This window comes from Stegostoma tigrinum, chromosome 31, assembly GCF_030684315.1.
Source record: "Stegostoma tigrinum isolate sSteTig4 chromosome 31, sSteTig4.hap1, whole genome shotgun sequence".
Classification (NCBI taxonomy): Eukaryota; Metazoa; Chordata; class Chondrichthyes; order Orectolobiformes; family Stegostomatidae; genus Stegostoma; species Stegostoma tigrinum.
The window spans coordinates 32,848,276-32,870,509 of record NC_081384.1 but is presented as its reverse complement, the minus strand read 5'-3'; the positions used below and the strand labels follow the sequence as shown (position 1 = coordinate 32,870,509).

Here is a 22,234-nt window from a genome sequence, read left to right as displayed (position 1 = left end):
GTCACATGAAGGCGAGACGTGGTCAGAATGGGAGAGTTCCTTCACTAAAACAGCGGGTCCGCAAACTACCAAGAAACTTAGTCATGGCTTTTCATTTGCCCTAATGTCTTTTGTCATAAAAGTAATGCATTATTTCCACATGCTCATCTTAAAGAGGGCCATTTACAACAATAGTTGCTCTAGTCATTGTTAGGCTAGCTTTTTAATTTCACATTTTTATGGAATTCAGAAATCACTGTCTATCATGGTGAATTTGACTCATGTCACCAGATCATTGGCTCTGAATTGTTAGCCTCATGACATCACCACAGGCTTTCTGAAAAGAGCTACAAGCTTGTTAACCAAAGTTCAGTATTTCCTGACAGGTTTTGAAGAAAAAGCCTTGCTGTGCCTCCTCAGAGCGGAAAATGTTCACTGATTTTCCAGTACTATGTATTTGATATCAAATATATGATAGTAGATAGTCTCATCTCTCAGTCTGACATTTCATTTCTTATCTCTTTGTTACAATCAGAGGCCCATGCAATCTGCACTGTTTTAAACATAGAGCAGTCAAAATGCTTTTCACCAACAGTCAGATCATGTCAGGATACAATAGAAAGCTATAAATACTGCAAAGGCAGTAAAGCATGTTGTGTTATGATAGTAACCACCTGGCTAACAGGGCTACTGAAAATATTTGAGTAACAGGCATGTTGGAGACTATAAGCTCAAATGTGACACATGCCCGGAAAATAGAAGAAAATTGTGACTGTACTTGTTCAGGAGGAAGATATTCATTTCAGGAATGTACATTGAGATTCTAGCTTGAAGGGTGGGACTTACAAATGCAGTCTTGATTTGCAGATTTAACTACAAGCTGGACTTTCACTCGAGCACTTACTAATGAAACTTTATGATTAAATACACATTATTTTCCTCAATGGTGTGATCCTCGTTCAGTGCTGATGTGCAGCTCTTGCTGTCTATTTAAATAGAAAGTTCTGAGTAAACTGAAAATGCTGGAAACACTCCAATCAGACAACATTTGTGAAGAGAGACATAAAGTTAATGGGCAGAATTTGGAGCCCTCTGCCAAAGTCAGTTTGGAGGCAGTGGGCATTTAATCAGGCTAGAGGGCAGGGGAACCTACTATTGCCCTACCTGTGTCTGTTCAGGGGAAAAGGCATGTGGCTCCTTCCTGTTTTCAATCAGGTCCTCAAGTGGAATTGAATAAGGGACTCATCCCGGCACTGCTGCCACTCCTCTTGTTGGGTTTAGCTTGTAGGTTCCATTGTTGGCAGGGTGGGGATGGTAGGCCATCCTCACTGTCCGGCACTCGGCACTGAGGTTTGGGAAGGGGCCCCATGGAAGTTCACATCACCCCTGTCCTTTCTGCTGAATCCCTAGAGTGTAAATTCCCTACAAATCCCATCCAGCCCTCACCCACTTGGGTCCCTTGGTGATTAGATTAGATTAGATTCCCTACAATGTGGAAACAGGCCCTTCGGCCCAACAAGTCCACCCCACCCCTTGAAGCATCCCACCCAGACCCATCGGTCTGTAACCCACATACCCCTGAACACTACGGGCAATTTAGCATGGCCAATCCACGTAGCCTGCACATCTTTGGACTGTGGTAGGAAACCGGAGCACACGGAGGAAACCCATGTAGACACGGGGAGAATGTGCAAACTCCACACAGACAGTCGTCCGAGGCTGGAATCGAACCCGGGTCCCTGGTGCTGTGAGGCTGCAGTGCTAACCACTGAGCTACCGTGCCGCCCCATGGTGATGCCAGGCCTGTGGAATATGGATTGCTGATAGTGACCACCAGTCTTGGTAGCATTGCCTGTCATGGAGAGCAACTGGTCTGCTTTCTTGGTGGGGTGGTTGAGATTTCTACATCTTTACCCTGTAGGCATTCCACTGCTGGATATTTAGCTGCCTGTTTTGACACCTAATATGGCAACCCTTCCCCAAAGGCAGTGAGGAGGACCCTGCTGCGTGGATTAAATTCCATCCAATGTTTCAAGTTTCATCTAAACTAGAAGTTGTAGGAAGCATGGACGTTGAAAAGCCAGAAGTGGGGTAAAGGTATTGTAGCGGAGTCAGCCAGGTAGGCCTCGTAGAATATGAGTTCGCTGATTGGGGCTGTTAACCTGGTCCAATCAGGGTTCACTCTGAGAGCTGACTTTGACGGTCAGGAACTTCCCTCATGTAAATAAAGGGTGATTTGGTGATGGGATACTGACTTTTTGCAGTTATTTCAGTCATAATGAGTGAAAGGCATACTCCTGGAGAAATTTGGATTTCAACAATCGTCTTTGATTTGGGGTAAGCATTTCTGGCATCATGCTTTTATTTGGGAATTCACTCATTTGATCCTGCCAGTTATGATGGGATCATATTTTTACCAGGCAAGTGACAATGGGGCAGATGAAAGCAATGAATAAGTCTCCTTACAGATGTGGGCCAACAACTTTTTCAGTTATTAGGACTGTAACTTTCCCTGAGGCATCAGATGCTAAAATCTTTCATGAGTTGATGGATTTAGTTAAGGGATATTATGACCCCAAGTCTCCTCTAAATCTGAGGCACTCAGGTTTACTCACCCTAGATATAGTCCTCTGATGTTCTTCCCAGGTGAGTGTTTGCCTTCAAAGAGAAAAATGTGTGTTCCTGGCACCCCAAATGACCTGCTTAGACTACAGAGTTGACAAGACAGGGTTACAACTTTGGAAGATAAAGTGGGGGCAATCAAAAGTGCCCCTGCTCCCATATCTGTAGCAGAGCTTAGGTCTTTCCTTTGGCTGGTGAATTATGACAGGAAGTTCATACATAACTTAGCCTCCATCCTGGCCTCTTTGCATCAACACTTAAAAAAATGACTCCACCTTGCAATTGGTGGCATAGCCAAGCCATTGCTTTCAGGAAAGTGAAGAAACAGCTATCACCCTCTAAGGTGTTGGCACACTATGATCCCAAGTCAGATCTGGTATTGACACGCGATGCCTCCAGTATGGCATTGGGGTAGTATTAACTCATAGGTAGCCCAATGGAGAGGAGCCCTCAATGGTGTATGCATACAAGACTTTGGCTAATGCAGAGTCTAAATACACCCAGACTGACAAGGAAGGTTTGGGGGTCATATTTAGAAACAAGAAATTCCACCAAAACCTTTCATGGATGCAACTTTTTCGTAATAAGGGACCACAAGCCCCTGCTAGGTCTTCTTGAAGGGGACAAGACAGTGCCACCCATAGCTTCAGGCTGAACTCAGTGATGGACTTGAATACTAAGTGCATATAATTACAAGTTGGAACACCATCCTACAGACCAAATAGCAAATGTGGATGCATTGAGCTATGCCTCCCACTGGCAGATACACCACCTGGGGTACAGCCACTGGAGGAGTCAGTAGTGGTTTTCAATTTTCTGGGCACACTTCCAGTCACAGCTGACAATATCAGACTTTGGACGCAGAAAGATCTGGTCGTGGGAAAACTGAAACAGCTGGTGGTGATGGGGGAAACCAAAGGGCCATCACAACCAGAACTGAAACCTTCTCTGGCCTGGAGATGCCAGATCGTAGCAGATGACAGCATATTATTACGGGGAGCAAGAGTCATAGTCTCGAGCCAAGGTCACCTCCAAATAGTGGCTGAATCACACCAGGGTCATCCGGGGTTTTCATAATAAAGACGTCAACAAAACATTGTATCTGGCAGCCAGAATTGGGTGAAGAGATAGCCATGTCGGTGGGGCAGTGCCCAGATTGCCAACAAGGACAAAAATTACTGCCAGCTACTGTCCAACATTTGTGGGAATGGCTGGATAAACACTGGACTCAGTTATATGTCAACGATGCTGGTCCTTTCATGGGCTCAATGTTCTTAATCACTGTGAAAACCCACTCAAAATGGCTGGATGTGCATAGAGTTCATTTGTCAAACACAGGGACCACAATAGTAAAATTGTACACATCTTTTGCAATACACAGTCTCCCAGACACATTGGTCACAGCATCTGTGCTTTCGTTTATCAGCTGAGTATTGCTCCATATCACCATCATCCAAAGGCTTGACAGAAACAGCAGTCCAAACTTTGAAGGCAAGCTCAAAGAAACAGCCTACAGCTTCACTCAATACCAAACTCCTGCTTCCTATTTGATGATAGGACCACCCCTCATGCAACTGCAGGGATAGTTCCAGCAAAGTTGCTAATGAGGAGAAGACTCCACACAAGGTTAAGTCTGATCTTTCTGGATCTGGGGTTGGGGCGGCAGGTGCGGAGGGTGAAATGGCATCAGGAACGCCAATGCATGACACCGATGCTGCTATGTGATAGAGATGATTTACTTCAAGAGACAAAGTTTGGTGTAGGATCCACATGAATGGCCCTGCATGGGTAAGAATCAAGGTTGATGCGAGATCAGGTCCAGTGATGTATGAAGTTTGGATAGTTGCAATAGTCCTGAACAAGCAAATGGACCATATCAAAGCTGCAAACTTGTAAATGGTGTGGGAGCAAAACATATTTTCTGACTGTTCCAGTACCTGCGCCACCTTATGCTGCTTGAAGAAGAGAATGAATTTCTTCCCAGACAGTCCTGGTGTAAGACATGAGCTACTCTACATTACGTGCCGTCTGTATCAGAGTCAGATTTGAAGGAACCTGATCCAGTTCCAAAATGCTTCAGGAGGAGCTACGTAAGTAAGAACTGGCCTATCCTGTCAACTCAGAGTGGGAGGGATGTAGTGATTATAATGAGGTCAGTGAGGTGGACCTCCTACAATATGAGTTCTCTGAATGGATCAGATTACCAGTCCCAATCAGGAAGCCCTGACTGACAGATAATAACAGGAGTGTCAGAGGCTCTGTTCACTCAGAGCTGGCTCTGACACTACTGGGTCAGTGTCAAGTGCTGCGGATACTAGTCTCTGTGGGGTTATTTCAATTAGTGAAGAGAATGGGTTAAATGGGAAAAATCATCTGAGAGTTGTTGAGAATAAGAATGATCAAATGACGAAAAGTGTAGTGGTATCCAGACAAATAGAAAAACAAAAGATGAATGCAGTCACAGTGTATATGGTTATGACAGATGGGATAGAATCTTGCAGCTGCTTACTGTAACTGCTGCCCTAGTAACTGCCGTTTTTGGCACATAGTCAACTCCACCTCAAGTCGAAAGTAGACTCCAAAAGAGGTTTGCGCGCTGACCATAAGAGCAGCTGTCACAGCAGCTTGCTGATAACTTCCTCGGTTGGTGGGCAGTGAGCAGTGACTGGTTGTGCAGGTCCTTATGGGAGCAAGGCCGATGGCGATGCAGAGACTGAGAGAGTCAGTCAGGATCTTCAAAACAGGAGGCAGACAACTCTGTGATTCCTTGTAATTTTTGTCAGTTGTCTGTAGCAAGTGCTGCGTGATTTTCACTGTTCACTCATTCGCCCCTTGTCATTCTTCCCTCCATTTCACCTCCAGGTCAAACTTCCACTGTCACTTTGGTTATTGCGATGCATGGGGAACTGGAGCAATAATGGTAGCTTGCACAGACTGTTCACATCCCTTCTTTTTCAGCAGTGGGATTAGTAATTCCTTAAAGTGGTTGTGGAGCGGGTCTCTGGGGCCTTCAGCATGTCTGCACTGCACATTTGTTGCCTCCTGTCCTCTAGATGTGTGACACCGTTGCAGTGATATTTGGAAATAAACAAATAAGGAATACCTTTTGCATTTGAAAGGCATGTTTCTTAACCCAGGGGCATTCCCAAACACTTCAATAAGGCATTTTTGAAGAGTAGCCACTACAGCCATGTAGTAGAAGGAAAAGAAATTCACACAGTCTGTGTCGCAGTTGGCATTCCAAGGTAGCTGGTCAGTGAAGGCAAGATAACCTGAGATCCTCGCACAAAGGCCTTGCATCGTTAGCTAAGAAACTGGAGTTCAGAAATAGGAGCTAAGAGTAAATGTGGTACCTATTAATCCACACAGTATGATTAATTAAAAAGATCAATGTGCCCTCCCTTCCCACAGGGCAAAGGACACGCTCAGTGTGGTGAAACAACATGGCACCTAAGCTTAGCTGCACCCAGTATGGTGTGAGCACAGTTGACCCAACCCTGCCCCTTGAGAAAGCCATGTTGGGCTGTAAAGTAGAACATGATCACTAGCCTTTGGTTCTTTTGATTGGTTTCGGAGAACATCAGCTAGGACCCTCCTATTTGCCAAAGTTCTGTCAATTGTGCAAAACAGTTTTCCCACATACTTTCCAAACTTGACAGACCTGATGGAATGCACCATACAATACGACAGAAGTAGCTACAGAAAAGTGGAGAGACTGACAGGAACCACCCAAGAATCCTTAGATTCTGTAAAAGTCCCAGAAGATTGAAAAATGACCTACGCAACACTTTAAAAAAGGAAGGAGATAAAAAAGAAGTAAGAAAGACCAGCTGGCTCAATGGCTAGTCATTGGATAAATGTTACAGCCTGTTATCAAGGATGTAATAGCAGAGCATCCAGAAGTACATAATATGATCAAGTAGAGTCAGTAGGGCTTTGTGGAGGAGAAGTCATGACTGATGAATTTATTAGAATGCTTTGAGGACGTAACAAGCAGAATAGGCAAAGAGGAAGCAGTGGATGTAATATGTTTGGATTTTCAGAGGGCATTGGTTTCTGCTACTTAATAAGATAAGAACTCTTAAGATGCTTTTCAGAGGACTGGTGTGGACTGGATGGGCTGAATGGCCTGCTTCCAACACTGTAGAGGTTCTGTGATGGTGTTTGAAGTAGTATATCATCATCAACGCAAGTTTAGCTAACAGGAAGTTGAGATAATGGAGGTGGGGGACATTTTCATATGGCAACAGGAAACTAGTAGAGCGACAGGAATCAATGCTTAGGCCACAGTTATTTATATATTAATACATCTGAATGAATTGGATGAGGAAATTGAATGCACTGTAACTGGGTTTGTGGACAACACCAAAAAATAGGTGGGGCGGCAAATGGAGCAGATGACTCAGAATCTGTGGGGGGATATAGAAAGGTTATCTTAGCAGATGGAATATAATGTAGGAAAATATGAGATTATTCACTTTGACAAGAAGAATAGAGGGGCTGAATAATATTTAAATGGAGGAGGACTGCAGAAACACAGAGCACAGTGGGATTTGGGAGTCATCTTGCATAAATCGTGAAAAGCTGGCATCAAAGTTCAGCAGGTAATAGGGAAGGCAAATGGAATATTGGTCTTTAATTCGAAGGGAACAGTGTATAAATATAGGGAGGTCTTGCTAAAGCAATAAAAGGCACAAGCCTGATCACAGCTGCAATAATGTGAACAGTTTGGGTCGCCTTATCTAAGGAAAGACGCACTGGCAATGGAGGCAGTTCAGAGAAGTTTCACAAGACTGATCCTGAGTATGGAGGCTGAGTAGGTGGGACTTGTACTCACTAGAGTTTAGAAGAATGAGAGATGTCTTATTGAAGCATATAAGATTCTAAGGTGGGTTGACATGGTAGATACAGAAAGCTTGTTTTCTCTTTTGGGAGAGTTCAGGGTCAGAGGGCGTAATCTTGGAATCAGGAGTCACATATTTTAAGACAGAGTGAGGAAGAATTCCTTCTCTCAGAGGGTAGTGAATCTGTGGACAACACAGTGTGGATCTGGAGGAACGCAGCAGGTGACCCAGCAGGTCAGGCTTCATCAGAGGAGCAGGAAAGTTGACGCTTTGCGTCAGGACCATTCTTCAGAAATAGGGAGGGGGAAGGAAACTGGGAAATAAATAGTGAAAGGGGGATGGGGAAAGGCAGATGGGATGGTAATAGGTGAATGCAGGTTGAGTGTGGTGGGGATTCATCAGTGGGATGGGTGGGGTGGATAGCGGGAGAGAAGATGGGCAGGTTGTATCAGGTCAAGGAGGCGAGGCTGAGAGGGATGTTTGGAATTGGGTTGAAGCCAGGGGTGCGGGCATTTTAAAACTAGTGAATTCCATGTTTGGGTCATCGGGCTGTAGCCTCCCAAGGCGGAGTATAAGGTGTTGCTCCTCCAGTTTGCATGTTGTGCCATTGTGGCACTGGAGGAGGCCCAGGATGGGCTTGTCACCCAGGAAGTGGGAGAGGGATTTCAAATGGTTGGCGACTAGAAGGTGTTGTCAATCATTGCATACAGAGCACAAAAGTTCCATGAAATGGCCCCAAGTCTGCGCCTGACCTCACCAATGTAGAGGAGACCACATCGGGAGCAACAGATACAGAAGACCCAGTTGGACAATGTAGAGGTGAACCCCTATCAGATATGAAAGATTTGATTTGGGCCTTGGACAGAGGTGAGGGGGGAGGTGTAGAGACAGATGTAGCACTTCCTGTGGTTGCAGAGAAAGTTGCCGGGGGTGGTGGAGTTGGTGAGATGTGTGGAGCGGATGAGATAGTCATGGAGTGAGCAGTCTCTACCAAAGACAGTTAGGGGTGGGGAGGGAAATATCTCTTTGGTGGTGGAGTCGGATTGTAGGTGGCAGACGTGGTGGAGGATGATATGCTGGATGCGGAGGTTGGTGGGGTGGTATGTGAAGACCTGGGGGATTCTGTCTTTGTTTTTGTTGGGGACAGGGGGTTTAAGGGCAGTAGTGTGGGAAATGCAAAGGATGTGGTTGAGGTCATTTTTGATCACCGGAGAAGGGAACGTTGCAGTCCTATTAGACTGAATGTGGGCTGGAGTCCATTGGGGATGATCCGGTTCCATAGACAGGTACTGAGAAAGGATATGTGGCTATAGTTCTGGGTTTGTTTAAGTATGTGTTCGAAGAGCTTCAGGGCAGAAGAGATTACCAGAGGGTTGCAGTAGGAGAGAGACCCATTGAGGTCTTTCTGAAGGGAGGAGGACTACTTCTTGAAGGTAGGCATTCTTGGAAGAGGCTTTGCATGGGGTTATAAATCACTGAGATAACAAGAACTGCAGATATTGGAGTCAGAGACAGTGCAGTGTCTGCTCCTGTGATGCTCCCTGGCCTGCTGTGTTCCTCCGGCTCCACACTGTGTTGTCTCTGAGTCTAGCTCTTGCAATTCTTGCTATCTCCTGGTGAATCTGTGGAATTCTTTACAGCAGAGAGTTGCTGACACTGCATCATTAAGTATATTCAAGACTGAGAAAGACAGATTTTTAGTCAGTAAAGGAATCAAGGGCTATAGGGGAAAGGCAGGAAATTGGAGTTCAAGATTATTAGATCGGACATGATCTCATTGAATGGCAGAGCAGACTCAATATGCTGCATGACCTACTTCTGCTCCTATGTTTCATGGTAGTAAAGTTGTATGGTTTTGTAGTAGTATAACACATGATAAGATATGGCAGATGATTGCATTTTGAATGAGTTGCAGTGGATGCATTGTCTGTCTTTCTCTAATGTACTCTTGCTTTTGAAGGAGCTGCATGGTTTATCATTGTGGAATCCCTATCATGCGGAAGCAGGCCACTTGGCCCATGAATCCACACTGACCCTCTGAAGAATATCCCACCCAGGCCAACTCCCTACCCTTAAACCCTTTACATTTCCCTTGGATAACCTACATAACCTGCACATCCCTGTACACTATGTGAAATTTAGCCTGGGCCAATTCACCTAGCCTGCTCGTCTTTGGACTGTGGGAGGAGTCCAGAGCACCCAGAGGAAACCCACACAGACACGGAGAGAATGTGTAAACTCCACACAGACAGTCGCCTGTAGGTGGAATTGAACCCACTGTGAGGCAGCAGTACTAACCGTTGAGCCACCGTGCCGCCCATATTAGGTTGTGCAAGATGCAGCGTTCTTGGATGAGATACTCCAAGGAATTAGGGTCACTACTGAAACCACTAAGTGAAGCCTTCGGTGTGTTCCTGTAATGTTTTAGTTGACTGTTGTGAAAGCACATCCCAGACTCCAGTTCTCCATGGATTGTTCACTTTGGTCAGTGAGTAGCAGGCATTCTGCCAAAAGGACCAGCCCAATGCTGTTTTGACTGTCTCAATATGGTGTGTTTGGCAGGCCAGCTTAATTGGTACCTCAGTGTCTGGTATTTTGACCTGGCTTCCAATCTTCAGAAGCTTTCAAAGGGAGCTCAAACACTTTGAGCTCTTTAGCATGGCATTGGCACTGAGTACAAGTCTTGCATGTATAGGGAAGGTTGGACAGTATTATTGCTTTTGAGGCTTTCAGTTAGGTCAGCAGCCCCACACCTTTTTGTTCCAAGGTTACAGTCCGAAGTCTGCCACGGCTGCTTATTTTGGCAATTCTTTGCGTGTCATGTTGATACAGACAGCTGGAGAAAGTGTGTTGCTGAGATCACCTGTTGACATGTTTTATTCATGGGCCGTAACTATGGGCTCAATTCTATGGCTTTTCTGCACTGGTTAATACGATAGGTGCAAAGAAATTCTTTCCCCTAATGGAGGTGTTAGGACAATGTTTAAAATTAGAAATATTCAGGGGAAATGTCAGAAAGCAATTCTCCAGCTAAAGGCTGGTGGAAATCAGAAATCCTCTCTCAAGAAGCTATTGAGGATGGGGTCAGTTGAAACTGTCAAAACTGAAACTGATCAATTTCATTTGGGCAAAGGATATAGAATCAAGGTGGATAAGTAGAGCTATGATACAACTCCACTATAATTGGATTGACTGGCGGAACAGGTTTGTGGAGAGAGTGGTTTTCCCATGTACGTTTATAAGGCATGTTATCTCACTGCCTGCCATCATCTCAGCATGCCTTCTGGCTTGCTGCTTTCTAAATTAATGTTTACACAACATTAGGGAGGAAGTATGCCATAGTAGCTAAGTGCTTTTGTTATCTCACACTGGTAAACCCAATATCAAAGTTATTGTTCCCCTTAACAAAAGAAAGAACTTCAGTTCTGCTTAACAGGGAATGGGAATGGACTATCAGAAGAAATCTCTTAACCAGTGGATTTCAGGGAAAATGGTTTAACAGAAGATATTCAAAGGCAGTGCTAAGGGACTGCTGCACTGTAAGGGGTGTGGACTTGCGCATGAGACAGTAAACCTGAGTCACCATCTGCCCTAGTATGTGAATGTAAATGATCTCCTCATCCTCTTATGAGGAAGAGTAATGGAGTTCTGCTAGTATCCTGGACAACATTTTGTTTGAGGTGGCACAGTGGTTCAGCGGTTAGCACTGCTGCCTCACAGCATTAGGGACCCAGCCTTGGGTGCCTGTCTGTGTGGAGTTTGCACATTGTCCCTGTGTCTGTGTGGGTTTCCTCCAGGTGCTCCGGTTTCCTCCCACAGCCCAAAGATGTGCAGGCTAGTTGGATTGGCCATGCTAAATTGCTCATGGTGTCCAAGTATGTGCAGGCTGGATGGATTAGTCATGGGAAATGCAGGGTTATTGGGTGGGTGTGAGTGGGATGCTCTTCAGAGAGTCAGTGTGGGCTTGACGGTCTGAATGGCCTGTTCCCACATGTCGGAATTCTATGATTCGCTGAATATTTATCCGTAACAAATGTCACTTTAATGAACTATTTGATCATTATATAGTGCTATTTGTGAGAGTTTGGTGAGAGTATTTTGACTTGTGTTTTCTGTATGTTGCAACGGCATCTGTGCTTCAAAAGCACTTGGTTGGCTGTGAAATGTTTGGGGATGTCCAAAACTTATGTAAGGTGCTATATAAATGCAACTAAAATGAAGAAAAGTTTCTGCAGAAATTCAAGTTTTATTCATTCTGATGTGGGTGATGACAACAATCCTACCAATTTCCTTAAAGTTCTCACTGTAGGTTTTTATTTGGTCAAAAATTGATATATCAAATCATAGAACATAGAACATAGAACAGATACATTCATGGTGGTTGCTTGTCAAAGACTATTGAAGCATTTCTCAAACCTCCAGTTTTAATTCTCAGTGCCAAAGAGGAAACTATATTTTCAGTAATTAATAGACTAGACTAGCAAACATTCCTGGTGAGTTGTGTTCTGTTTAGGTAAACCCAGTTTCAGACAGCTATATACAAACACATTGTGCAGCATCCAGGATTCAAATGGCTCTGATTTCCTGCCTCTGAGTGCTTGCTCCCCCAGCCTTGGCCTCTTAAGAATCATCTGTATTCAATCACCAGCAGCATGACATGAATTGCACGCTAACACAGCTACACACAGGAGAGTTGGAAGGCTTTTAACACTTTGCATGATGCAATCCCTGACTGAAATATCTGTGTTTAATTCAGCTACTGCTGGGTTGACTTTACCATGACCCTGTTTTGTCAAGGTTGTGAAATAAATAAAAAGGTAGTATATCTTTGTCAATTTCACTTGTTAACCTTATTCTTTCTGGACACGTAACTCCTCTCCCCACCACTCTGTGACTGACATCCAAATAATATATAAACCTTCAAATCTGGGGCTTGGTTGATTCAGTGGACATTCATGTTGCTGATCAAATTCAGATAAAGTCACTTTCACAAATTGCATGCCCACACATATTGACACCACACTCTCTGGCAACCATTGACCTTTATCCCATCTGCAGAAATATACTGACACCCTGGCAGTCTCTCCATCTCCATCTCTCTTACATTAACCCCTCCCATACTTGTACACACAGACTCCTTTCCTACCCGCTTAGAGTGACCCCTTCCTTACACACTGAGCCCCCTCTCCCTCTCACTGATCTGTCTCCTCCTGTATGAAAACCCTCAGTCCAGCGGCATGAGAACATTACCTGAAGTGGCATGAGAACATTACCTGAAGTGGCATGAGAACATTACCTGAAGCGGCATGAGAACATTACCTGAAGTGGCATGAGAACATTACCTGAAGTGGCATGAGAACATTACCTGAAGTGGCAGTTCAGTGCTGGAGGACTGAGTCATTTTTGGTGATGTTATCTACTGAATGAGGTTAGACCAATGTCTGGCTATCTTGTCTGATGTGTGTAAAATATCCTGTAACACCATTTAATGAAGAAGGAGTGAGTTCACCTCGTGTCCTAGCCAGTATTGGTCTCTCCACCAACATCACTAAAAAGTGTTAACTTACCTCATTGTTGTTTGTAGCATCTTGCAGTATAAAATATTATGCGCCATATTTTCCTACAACACAACTGTGGCTATATTTCTGAAGTTTCTTTGTTTCCTGATATGAATGTAAGGCATTGTTGTTTGAGTGTGTTCTATGCTGAGCTCTGTGCATTCTGGTTTCTGTTTTGCGGCAGGTCACCACACACAACCTACTGCTGAGTGAATTTTCATTGCACACATGCTCACAGCCTCGTCCTGTTAGTTCCAGCTTACCGTTTGTCCCAAAACATGGCTGGGTTGGCTCAGTTAGGTCGATGGTTAATTTGCGATGCATGATGTCACGGACAGTCCAGGACCAGCTGAAGGTCCTGCCTTCTCAGTCTTGTCCATAACTTCAGGTGTAGTGACCCTCAGTTTAAACCACCAGCAGCTATTTCTCCCGACTGTGAGAATGGTTTTCTGGGATTGTGGTGACTTTACCTCATGTGTAGTTTGTTGCTTTGTAAAGAGAATCACAACTCAAACATTTGCAACTAGTCAGGTGTGATGGTTAATGAAGTGATGTCTTTGCTGGATTTATTGGCAAAATTTATGCGATGCATAAATGAAGGGTTGACTACTTAGATTTCCATTTTAGCATTGTCAAGTCAAATCAAATCAAATAAAAACAGTATGCAAACTTGTGTTGACTGAAGATGTGTACCTTGACCCTAGTGCTCGAAGAAGACTGGTTCAAATTATTCTTGTGCACATATAAAGCCCATATCTTATCAGTTAGCTGAGAGACTTGCTCAGTGAAAGGAACAATCAGATAACTGGACAAAGAAGCCACTATGGACTAACTGAGTTTGCTAAAGTTTATCAAGGATTGTAAAGATGGAAATCTCCCAAGAAGTCTAAAGGTGAAAAGTCGAGGGTGTGCCTTTTCAGCAGCTGATGGGATGAGGCAGTTATGGAGACTGGCAATGTAAGCCAGCTTGCAATAGGCTGTCATAAGATTGGAATATTAGGATAATAAAGCAATGGTGTGTTTGTAAGATAAATTGGTTCGGCCAATAATAGTTTACATGCAACTTTGAACATTCCATCACAAAGGCCATTGAAGCCACAGAGTCTGCGCTGTGTAGATATAGCAGTCATATTGATGAACCAGTGGGGTTCATTTTGAATTGCTTCAACCACCATTACTAAAACAGCATATCTAGTCATTATCAAATTGTTTGTGGGACCTTAAAGTCACGAGAACAATGGTGTTTGTGTGAAGTGCTGAGAGACGTTGCAATCAGTGCAATGCAGCCGTGATTATGACAAGAAACGTGATCCAGGCTCTGCATTAGACACTGCAGATTGAAAGAAGCAGCTTGTTTTTCTCTGAAAGCGTTCACAACCTCAGGAAATGCCAACGTCGCAATCATTGACGTTCCTTCATGTGTAGTCACTTATAACGAAGAAACGCGGAAGCCAAGTTTGCTTAGAGCAAGTTCTCACGAACTTTAATTTGATAATAGCCTTGCATTGTAATCACTTCTGGTGGTTGAGGGCAGAATAGTGCGCCGACCTTCCTTGCTCTTTCCTCTTAAGGTCCTTGGGAAGCTTGATGCCCATTCGAAAATGTGGATGTGGCTTCAGTTTCATGTTCAATATTAATGCAGGAATCTGTTGCCATTAACCTCTCTGCGCCAGACCTTAGCACTGTGCTTGGCTGACAACAATGGATTGGAAAATACAGCCTGGGTACAATAGTACTGCCCCCTTGCTGTCTTGTTACAAACGTTTCCACATCACACAAACTGGGACACGCTCATACCGACCGGGCCTGTTGTTTCAGTTAAAAAAAACTTCCGGGAATGAGGTAGTCCTATTCCTGTAAATCAGGAACAAAAGCAGCCAATGGTTTTGGGGTTGAGCTCACTCTGTTGCTGTGTTATTGGTTCAGACTTTTTGACTGCTTTCCAGCAAGCGAGTGCGGGGAGGAGACTTGAGACGGAGCAGTTTTGTAGTTGATTTTTCTTAGAAACTGCAGAAGCAGTTTCCTCAACATTGGGAGCGGAGACTCGTTATCGTGACGGTCCTGCTCTCGCCCTCGGGTATGTACACAACAGGTTTAACTGGGGTTTTGTGCAGTGCTCCAGCTGAGAGTGTGTTTGACATCGGAAGGGAGATAAACCAGGAAGCTGCAGGATAAATTTGTAAAGTCAGTGGAACCGCTACTGTGTTAATTGTTAACTAATATATTTCTCAGAATAGGAACATGTTACTTTCTCCCTTATCAAGGAAAAACCGTGATTGGATTTTTAAAACAAAGTTGAAGTGATTTGGTTGTTCGATGTTTTCTAAACCTCACAGGGTTCTTCTCTTCCCCCCCCCCCCCTCACATAGTACGGGGTTGGTATTGTTATGATCTGCGGCGTTGTTAGACTGCACACTTTCCATCTTTGTGGGCATTTTGGTGAAATATGATGCTGGTTAGTAGCAACTTTGTTTCGGGTAAACACAGATCTTGTAACCTTTTTTATGATTTCCGGGAACAAAAGACCGAAGTATCATGTCAGAAAACACCACTTCTGATTTAGAAACAGACAGTGATAGTCTCAACAGTTCCATCGTGCTGACTGCGTGTATCAATGGTTCATTTTGAACGGCTTTTACCGAGAAATAATTCTGCCGTTGTAGTCCGTCCCTGGGAGCTGCACAGAGAAGTTAAAGAGTAGCTATTCTCACTCGATGAATGATTGAGAGTGTGATGGCAGTGACATATTTGCAAAAGAAATGCAAAGTGAGAATAAAAAAAACCTTTCACACCCAATGTGGTTAAAGTTGCAGTACAGTGGGTCTGCAGTGCACTTTCTGAAAGCATGGAGGCAGCTTCAATGAGACATTCAAGACTAAAGATTATGGCAATTTATAGAATCCCTGGGGCTGTATGTTTTGTCACGTGTACGTTCATATTCCAATTTTTCACAATTTGATTGAGTCTCCAAACTGTGCAAAGTGTTCACTTTGCAGCATCATACTATTTTCTTGTATTTTCTGTTTCCCGATTTTAAATTGTTTTGAAAGGTGCTTACAGTTTATTTATAAACAAAGATTTTTTTAAAAAAAATCAAGAGCACAATAGGTGATTATTTCTATTTAAATAATTTTCAGGGTTGGGGGAGAAGGCAGGAGAATGACAGTAGTCATAATACTCATTCTGAGGGACGCAGAATGGGCTGTCAAAATTAGTTTTATGATTTGCTGCAGTGTCACTTTGCCCACAGTGTTCAGTGCTCCTGGGCCATTGTTGTTCAAGGTGACCGTTCTTGCATTTGTGGCTGGCTGTCTTAGACTTCCTCCAGTATGGCTTTTAAGAACTTGGATTGAATCCAGTGAAAACAGTCTTAAGTTCAGAAGGTGCAGGCAGACTGCTGTGGAAGTTATTTATTTCTGGGACTTAGTTTTCTACTCAGCCCAGACATGATATAAAAGACTCTTCTCTCTGCTGTTCAAAGGCTCCTAAGTGGAATGTGTGCAGGTAGTCTAAGCCTATTTCCTGGTTGGCATAAGCCCATTGTATATAACTAGCAGCAGCTTGTAGGTACAAAGATGTCAGTTCCATACATAAAAGCCACAGGCTGGCTGAAGGTGAGGGATATCAAATAAACCAGTGGCCATATAGGCTTTTCTTGCAGGGTGCCAGTTAAGAATCATTTTTGGGTGAGTGACAGTCCACTCATCATCTGGTTTATGTCACCAACCCTAAGAGTAACTTTTGGCCCTTAGTGTTAATGTATTCAATTTTGAGCCAATGTCCAGATTCACCACAATAAAATGGAACTGTCAGCACTAATTCTTTTCATTGAGCAAATGCATTTGTGAGACTGAGAAGTTGATAAATTTGGACGTCTTTGTTAGAAGAGCAGATTGGGCTGTGCAAACATATTTTGCGCAGCTAACCCTATTGGACAGAAGTGACTTGTATGGAACATGTAAACTGATATGAGTTTGTTGGACCAAAAGGCCTGATGGTACTGTAAAGACTGTGCAACACTATTTTCTTCATACCTTTTTTCCCTTCATTTCCCTGAAGTAACTAGTGCCTTGTCAAGCATTTCCATGAGCTTTTAGCTGTGCATTATCCTCCAAATATTGCCCAAATGATCATTATTTGTGAGTGCCATGGGTGCATCACAGCCAAATCCAAACATACCCCATCGTGCCAAAAATCTGATAGCGGCCATGAGATAGCACTTGGGAATGGGAACCATAACTCTCCATCACCAAACACCACTGGGGCATTGTCTGAGGATAGCAAGCTCTATTGTGGCTAAGATTCTAAACTGACACTTTCTTTTTCCTGGTTGTTGCAGCCCAGGCAAACCCAATGTGTCACTGGGTGGAAAAAATGTGTTCCCCAGTGGAAATCAGTCTGGAACAAAACACATTAGCTACTGTGCCAAGTTTGCCTGAATGAACTTCTTGTAAATTTGGCAGCAACAGATAAACTGAACACACAAGATTGACACCAACACAGTTCCTTGCCTCTGTGGACAAGAAGATCTGTACTACTCAACAATGTCAAATTGCACAGCTGAATTCTATAGGTGAGCTGAGGGTACATGCCCACCCAGGGCTAAAGTAAAATGGTAGAACCAAAGGCAAGCACCAGCAACCCCTTATCAATGATGGTTGAGTACATCAATTTTACTCTCTTCTGCAAGTTGTAGACCTGCCTGTGAATACTGGGTGCTAATGTATGGTTTCCATTTATTTCTGAATGAACACACAAAACAGATTAATGATTAATTGTTCCTTGTGCGATCGTGTTGTGTACAAGTCCACTGCCAAGTCTCTCTAAGTTATCACAGTGATTACACTCCAAATGTGGTTGTTCTGACATGTGAAATATTAAGTCTTTCGACTTTCAACAGCAGTAAAAAGAAGTGTGTGAATGATGGATATTGTGAGGCAAGGATCTTATACATTAATATTCTGGACACTATTATCACTGAGGTTATTTAATAAGGAATGCTGATAGTGTGGAAATCTGCCTATTTAATTCATCAATGGATGAGACTTGGGCCCTATCCAAATTCCGTTTGCTTTAAAAGAGCTGTTCAAGTTTTATGCAGTAACCTGAGCACAAAATATAGGCAGGCACACCAGTGGGGCACAAAGGCACTTCTGCAATATTAGTGGTACCATCTTTTAAATGAGATGTTGAACTGAAGCTCAGTTAAAAGCAGATTTTTGAGTCACTATTTCATGGTTGTTTGAGGACAATGCTTCTATGTTTGCAATGCTCCTATGCAAAGTATTTTAAAATGTAACATTCTGGCAGTAACTACTGCTCAAGATTACTGCTTTGCTGAGTAGCACATTAAGAGCTCATGTTTTTCCTGTTATGAAACAAAATGGTATGAAATTGGCAACAAGGCTTGTCTGGTGGGAATTCCCAATGTAAAATGACAATTAACAACTAAATCAAACCCTGAATACAGATAATAAATCTCAGCAGGACTTTTTAAAAAAAAGCCTGTGAGAAAACAGTGTCTGGACAATCTCTATCTTACAATGAAGCGCACAATTATTTGAAGGAAGTAAGGATTCTGGGATTGTACTTCTTCAAAGCAGAAAGGATAAGGACAAAGATAACAACGGTGTTAAAAGTGGTGAGCAGCTTGGATTAGAGTCAGTAAGAAGAAACTTGTTTTCCATATGCAGGAGAATCAACAATTGGAGGGAGCAGACTTAACAATAATTTGCAAAAAAGCAAGATCTTTTTTGAAGTAGTGAGTTATGCTGAGGAACATGTTGCTGGAAATGGCAGATGCAGTTGTAACTTTCAAAAGAGAATTGGATATATATTGCATGGAGGAACACATTGTAAAAATGTTGGCAACAAGCAGTGGAATGGAATTTATTGGATGACCCTTTCGAAGAGCTGGCAGAGGCATCATGGCCTGAATGTCCTCCTCAGTATTTGGCATGATTCCATGTCTTGCAACTTCAAATTGGTACCTGCCCAATTGATATGATTCATCACTTGGCTAAGAAGTCAATTTGAACTCCTACTTTTTTTTTTATTTTCCTTTCCTTGGAATTTTATTTTTTTTGTTTGCATTGCAGATCAAATTGAAGAAATGGCAGTCAAACACTCATCTCGACATACAGCTGAATCAGATATCAGGGACCAACAGGAGCTCCCAATCAGCCAGATGGAGAGCAAAAGGTCTGAGATCAGCGAATACAAGCGCTGCACAAAGATGTGCCTCCCAGAGAAAGTTTTAACGGAAGGAACAGCAAAACAAGAAACAGATGAAAATGGAAGCAAATATTCGTACATCGCACAGGCAACAGGTAAGCAGAGAATCCTGCTGTGTTGCATTAGGCTCGAATCACATCACTCACTGAGCAGAGGGTTTGTAGAGTTCAACTGAAGATGTGACATGTCAGCACTTTTTTCATTCTATGGCAGTGACACTCATAGATGCCAAATCTGAAAATGTCAAGAAGCATGCCTTTGTTCTCAAGTGATTTTATTTCTTTCTAAAAGGTTAAAGATTGTTAACTGTACAACTATAAGGTTCTCTTCTGAGATGGAAACAGAAGTGAATCCTAACTCATCTTTTGTAAATTGTGTCAACTGCAATAATCAGTCAGTGGGTTGTTAATGTTCAAGGGCACTTCCCACTGCTTCCCTTTATGACAAAAGCATTGTATTGTAGAGGAAGCATTCACATTCATTCTTGCATTTTGAATGACCTAATTACAAGTACAAAGTCATTTTTAAAATATAGATTGGAGCAAAACCTTTTGGATGAGTGGGGAAAAGAATTATTGAGGGAATTATAAATATGTATGAAAATATAACTCACTAAATGCTGAAAAATAACAAACTACTCCTTGGGCCAGCCGGTAGCTGGTCACTGAACATGAATTATCTGTTATTGAGTTAGATATCATTTGTTCAAGAATTGCTCCCTACTTCCAAAATAACTTGCAATAAAGTTGATTCCTGCCCAGTAAGATTAACAAACTTCGTTTTGGACGCTTCCTCTGTTTGGATCAATATAGTATTTCTTGGTAGCATTAGCTGCAAACACCCTTTTGTGCAACGTGCAACAGATTCTGTGTTTGTCTTTATAGGTGTGGGGAACCAGAAGCTCATTCCCAGTTGTGAGAAGCCGCAGTTTATTGCTACACCTAACAGTTACAGGTATTGAGTGTTTGATTAAATATGGCTTCGATACAGTCATTCCTTCCTTAAAGGAGAAGGGGTGGCCTGGAACCAGACAAAAGTTAGCTGTGATGGGATAAAACAGTGACTCAGTTATACACAATTATTGAGTGATTAGCCTACTAATAGTGAAAGAGATGTTTAAAAGAAAGCATCTAAACCCAAGGGAATGCAAGCCAAATTTCAGAAACCTGCCTACATTAAGAATTACGTTAAAAATAATTGTATGTAAACATGAAAAGTTGGATTGAGGGAGGTATCATTTTAAGTTGGTTCTGTACTGGGGTGTGTGCAAATTAAACTGAAGTCTGTGAGAATGCCACAGTAATAATCATGTCAGTACTTATTTATTGACCATATATTTTTTGTTTCTTCAGTAACCATTCAGAAAGGTTGAGTTTAGAAATTATTCCAAATAATGTTGCAAAGGTCGTAAAAGGGCAGCTGCCCCGGATACAACAGGACCATGAACTTAATAAACATCCCAGAAGGAAGCGTGGGAAGAGAAAATCCAAACATAAGGTCAAGGGAAAGACCAAGGCTTCACAAAATCGATCCAAGACTCCTGAGCAGGAGAGCTGTCCTCCTATACCAGTACAAGTATGTGGTAGCCTCTCTGTGAATCTCTCTTTATACTCCTGTTTTAGATTTATCCTCTGTATCCTTACACTGTGCTCTCCAGCAATGATTACAGTTTCCAGAAATGAACTCGGATTCCAATTTGTCACTTAAGCCAAGCAGCATATGTTGGGAATACTCAGCTGGTCAGGCAGCACCTGTGAACAGAGAAACAGAAGTAATGTCTGAGTTGACAGGTAACTTCACTTGTCACTGTTTCCTCTCCAGAAAAGAGGACAGACTCTGTCAGAAGATCTTCATCTGATGGAAAAACAACCTTTTTCTTCCACCCACTCCTCACCTTTGTCAACTTTTTAAACAGCCAAATAGCCAAAGCATTCAAAAATTTAGGGGGAGTGGGGTTGACGTGGCTTTTAAAGTAACCCTACGAACTTTCTCTAGGATTGCTTGCTGAAGTAGCTGGTACATTAACCTTTGATTCCTGGAGACTCCAGGACAGGTTGGCATCATAAATTCTCACAACATCTAGTTTGACACCTATTTGATAATACATTTCTATCCTTCTATTGCCTTGTTCATCGTAAGCCTACAAACAATGGCCTACCATATTTATTGAAACAAGCTTGGTGGTCTCTACTGATTCTAGTCTAGACTCTAGAGGCCTCTTAAAGATGTTTAATGGAGTTCAATCCCTGTGGTAGTGAAATGTCATGTTTTGTATTTACAGGAAGATGATGCTGACAACAGCACCTTGGACTTTTGCAGCAGCACCGCCGTCAGTGGCAGCAGTTGTTGTGAGCTTGAAAAAGCACACCTTCGCACAGCCGAGAGAGATTCCCTCGGATTCTGTGGGTTGGGCCTGCAGAACCGCTTCCTGGAAGATGAAAAGATTGAGAACATGTTCTACAATATTCAAAACTTTGAAAACACAGTGAAGAAGTCTAATGTTAGGCCTATACCCTCATCATCCACGAAGAACAGTGGTCATATGCACAACGTGGCTTTTCCAAAAGTGGTCAAGAATTTAGACTGGAAGTTACACATGGACTCAGTTCCGCAACCTGAATTAAACCAGTTTGATCCAGCTAAGACATTTAAAAAGCAGGAATTATGTTTGAAAAATAATGCAGCTATGCTTTACATCAATGATGAGGGAGGAGACACTGGAATAAGGATTCCTGATTCAATCAGTGCAGAAGAGACTTCTCCTCCACAGTTCTCTGCCAGCCACGCTGATGCTAGGAAGGGCTATGTGATCTCTGACAGTATAATGTACTTGGGAAATCATGCACTACAGTGGGAAAACTACTCGGAAAGGTGGAAACAAAAGGAAAAGCTTCCAGAAACCAACGAAGGTGTCCTTCAACATGAGGTAAAACACATTCAAGATACTAAATCATGCTGTTACACAGCAAAGCGTTGCTAATCCAGTCTGATTATATT

The 22,234-nt window shown here is 42.9% G+C and overlaps 1 protein-coding gene across 2 annotated transcripts in view; it reads left to right on the top strand.

Annotated features, from left to right (window-relative positions):
• Positions 1-22,234, top strand: part of map3k14a (mitogen-activated protein kinase kinase kinase 14a) — a 63,295-nt gene that overhangs the window by 24,330 nt on the left and 16,731 nt on the right. The window contains exons 1-5 of one of the 2 annotated variants that reach the window (XM_048560815.2): positions 14,979-15,080; positions 19,102-19,332; positions 20,122-20,191; positions 20,590-20,812; positions 21,519-22,163. In XM_048560815.2, coding sequence (XP_048416772.2) covers positions 19,116-19,332; positions 20,122-20,191; positions 20,590-20,812; positions 21,519-22,163 — 1,155 coding nt within the window. In that variant the 5' untranslated portion in view covers positions 14,979-15,080; positions 19,102-19,115. Of the gene's footprint in view, positions 1-14,978; positions 15,081-19,101; positions 19,333-20,121; positions 20,192-20,589; positions 20,813-21,518; positions 22,164-22,234 lie in introns of those variants that run through there. The other variant, XM_048560816.2, reaches the window with a different exon arrangement.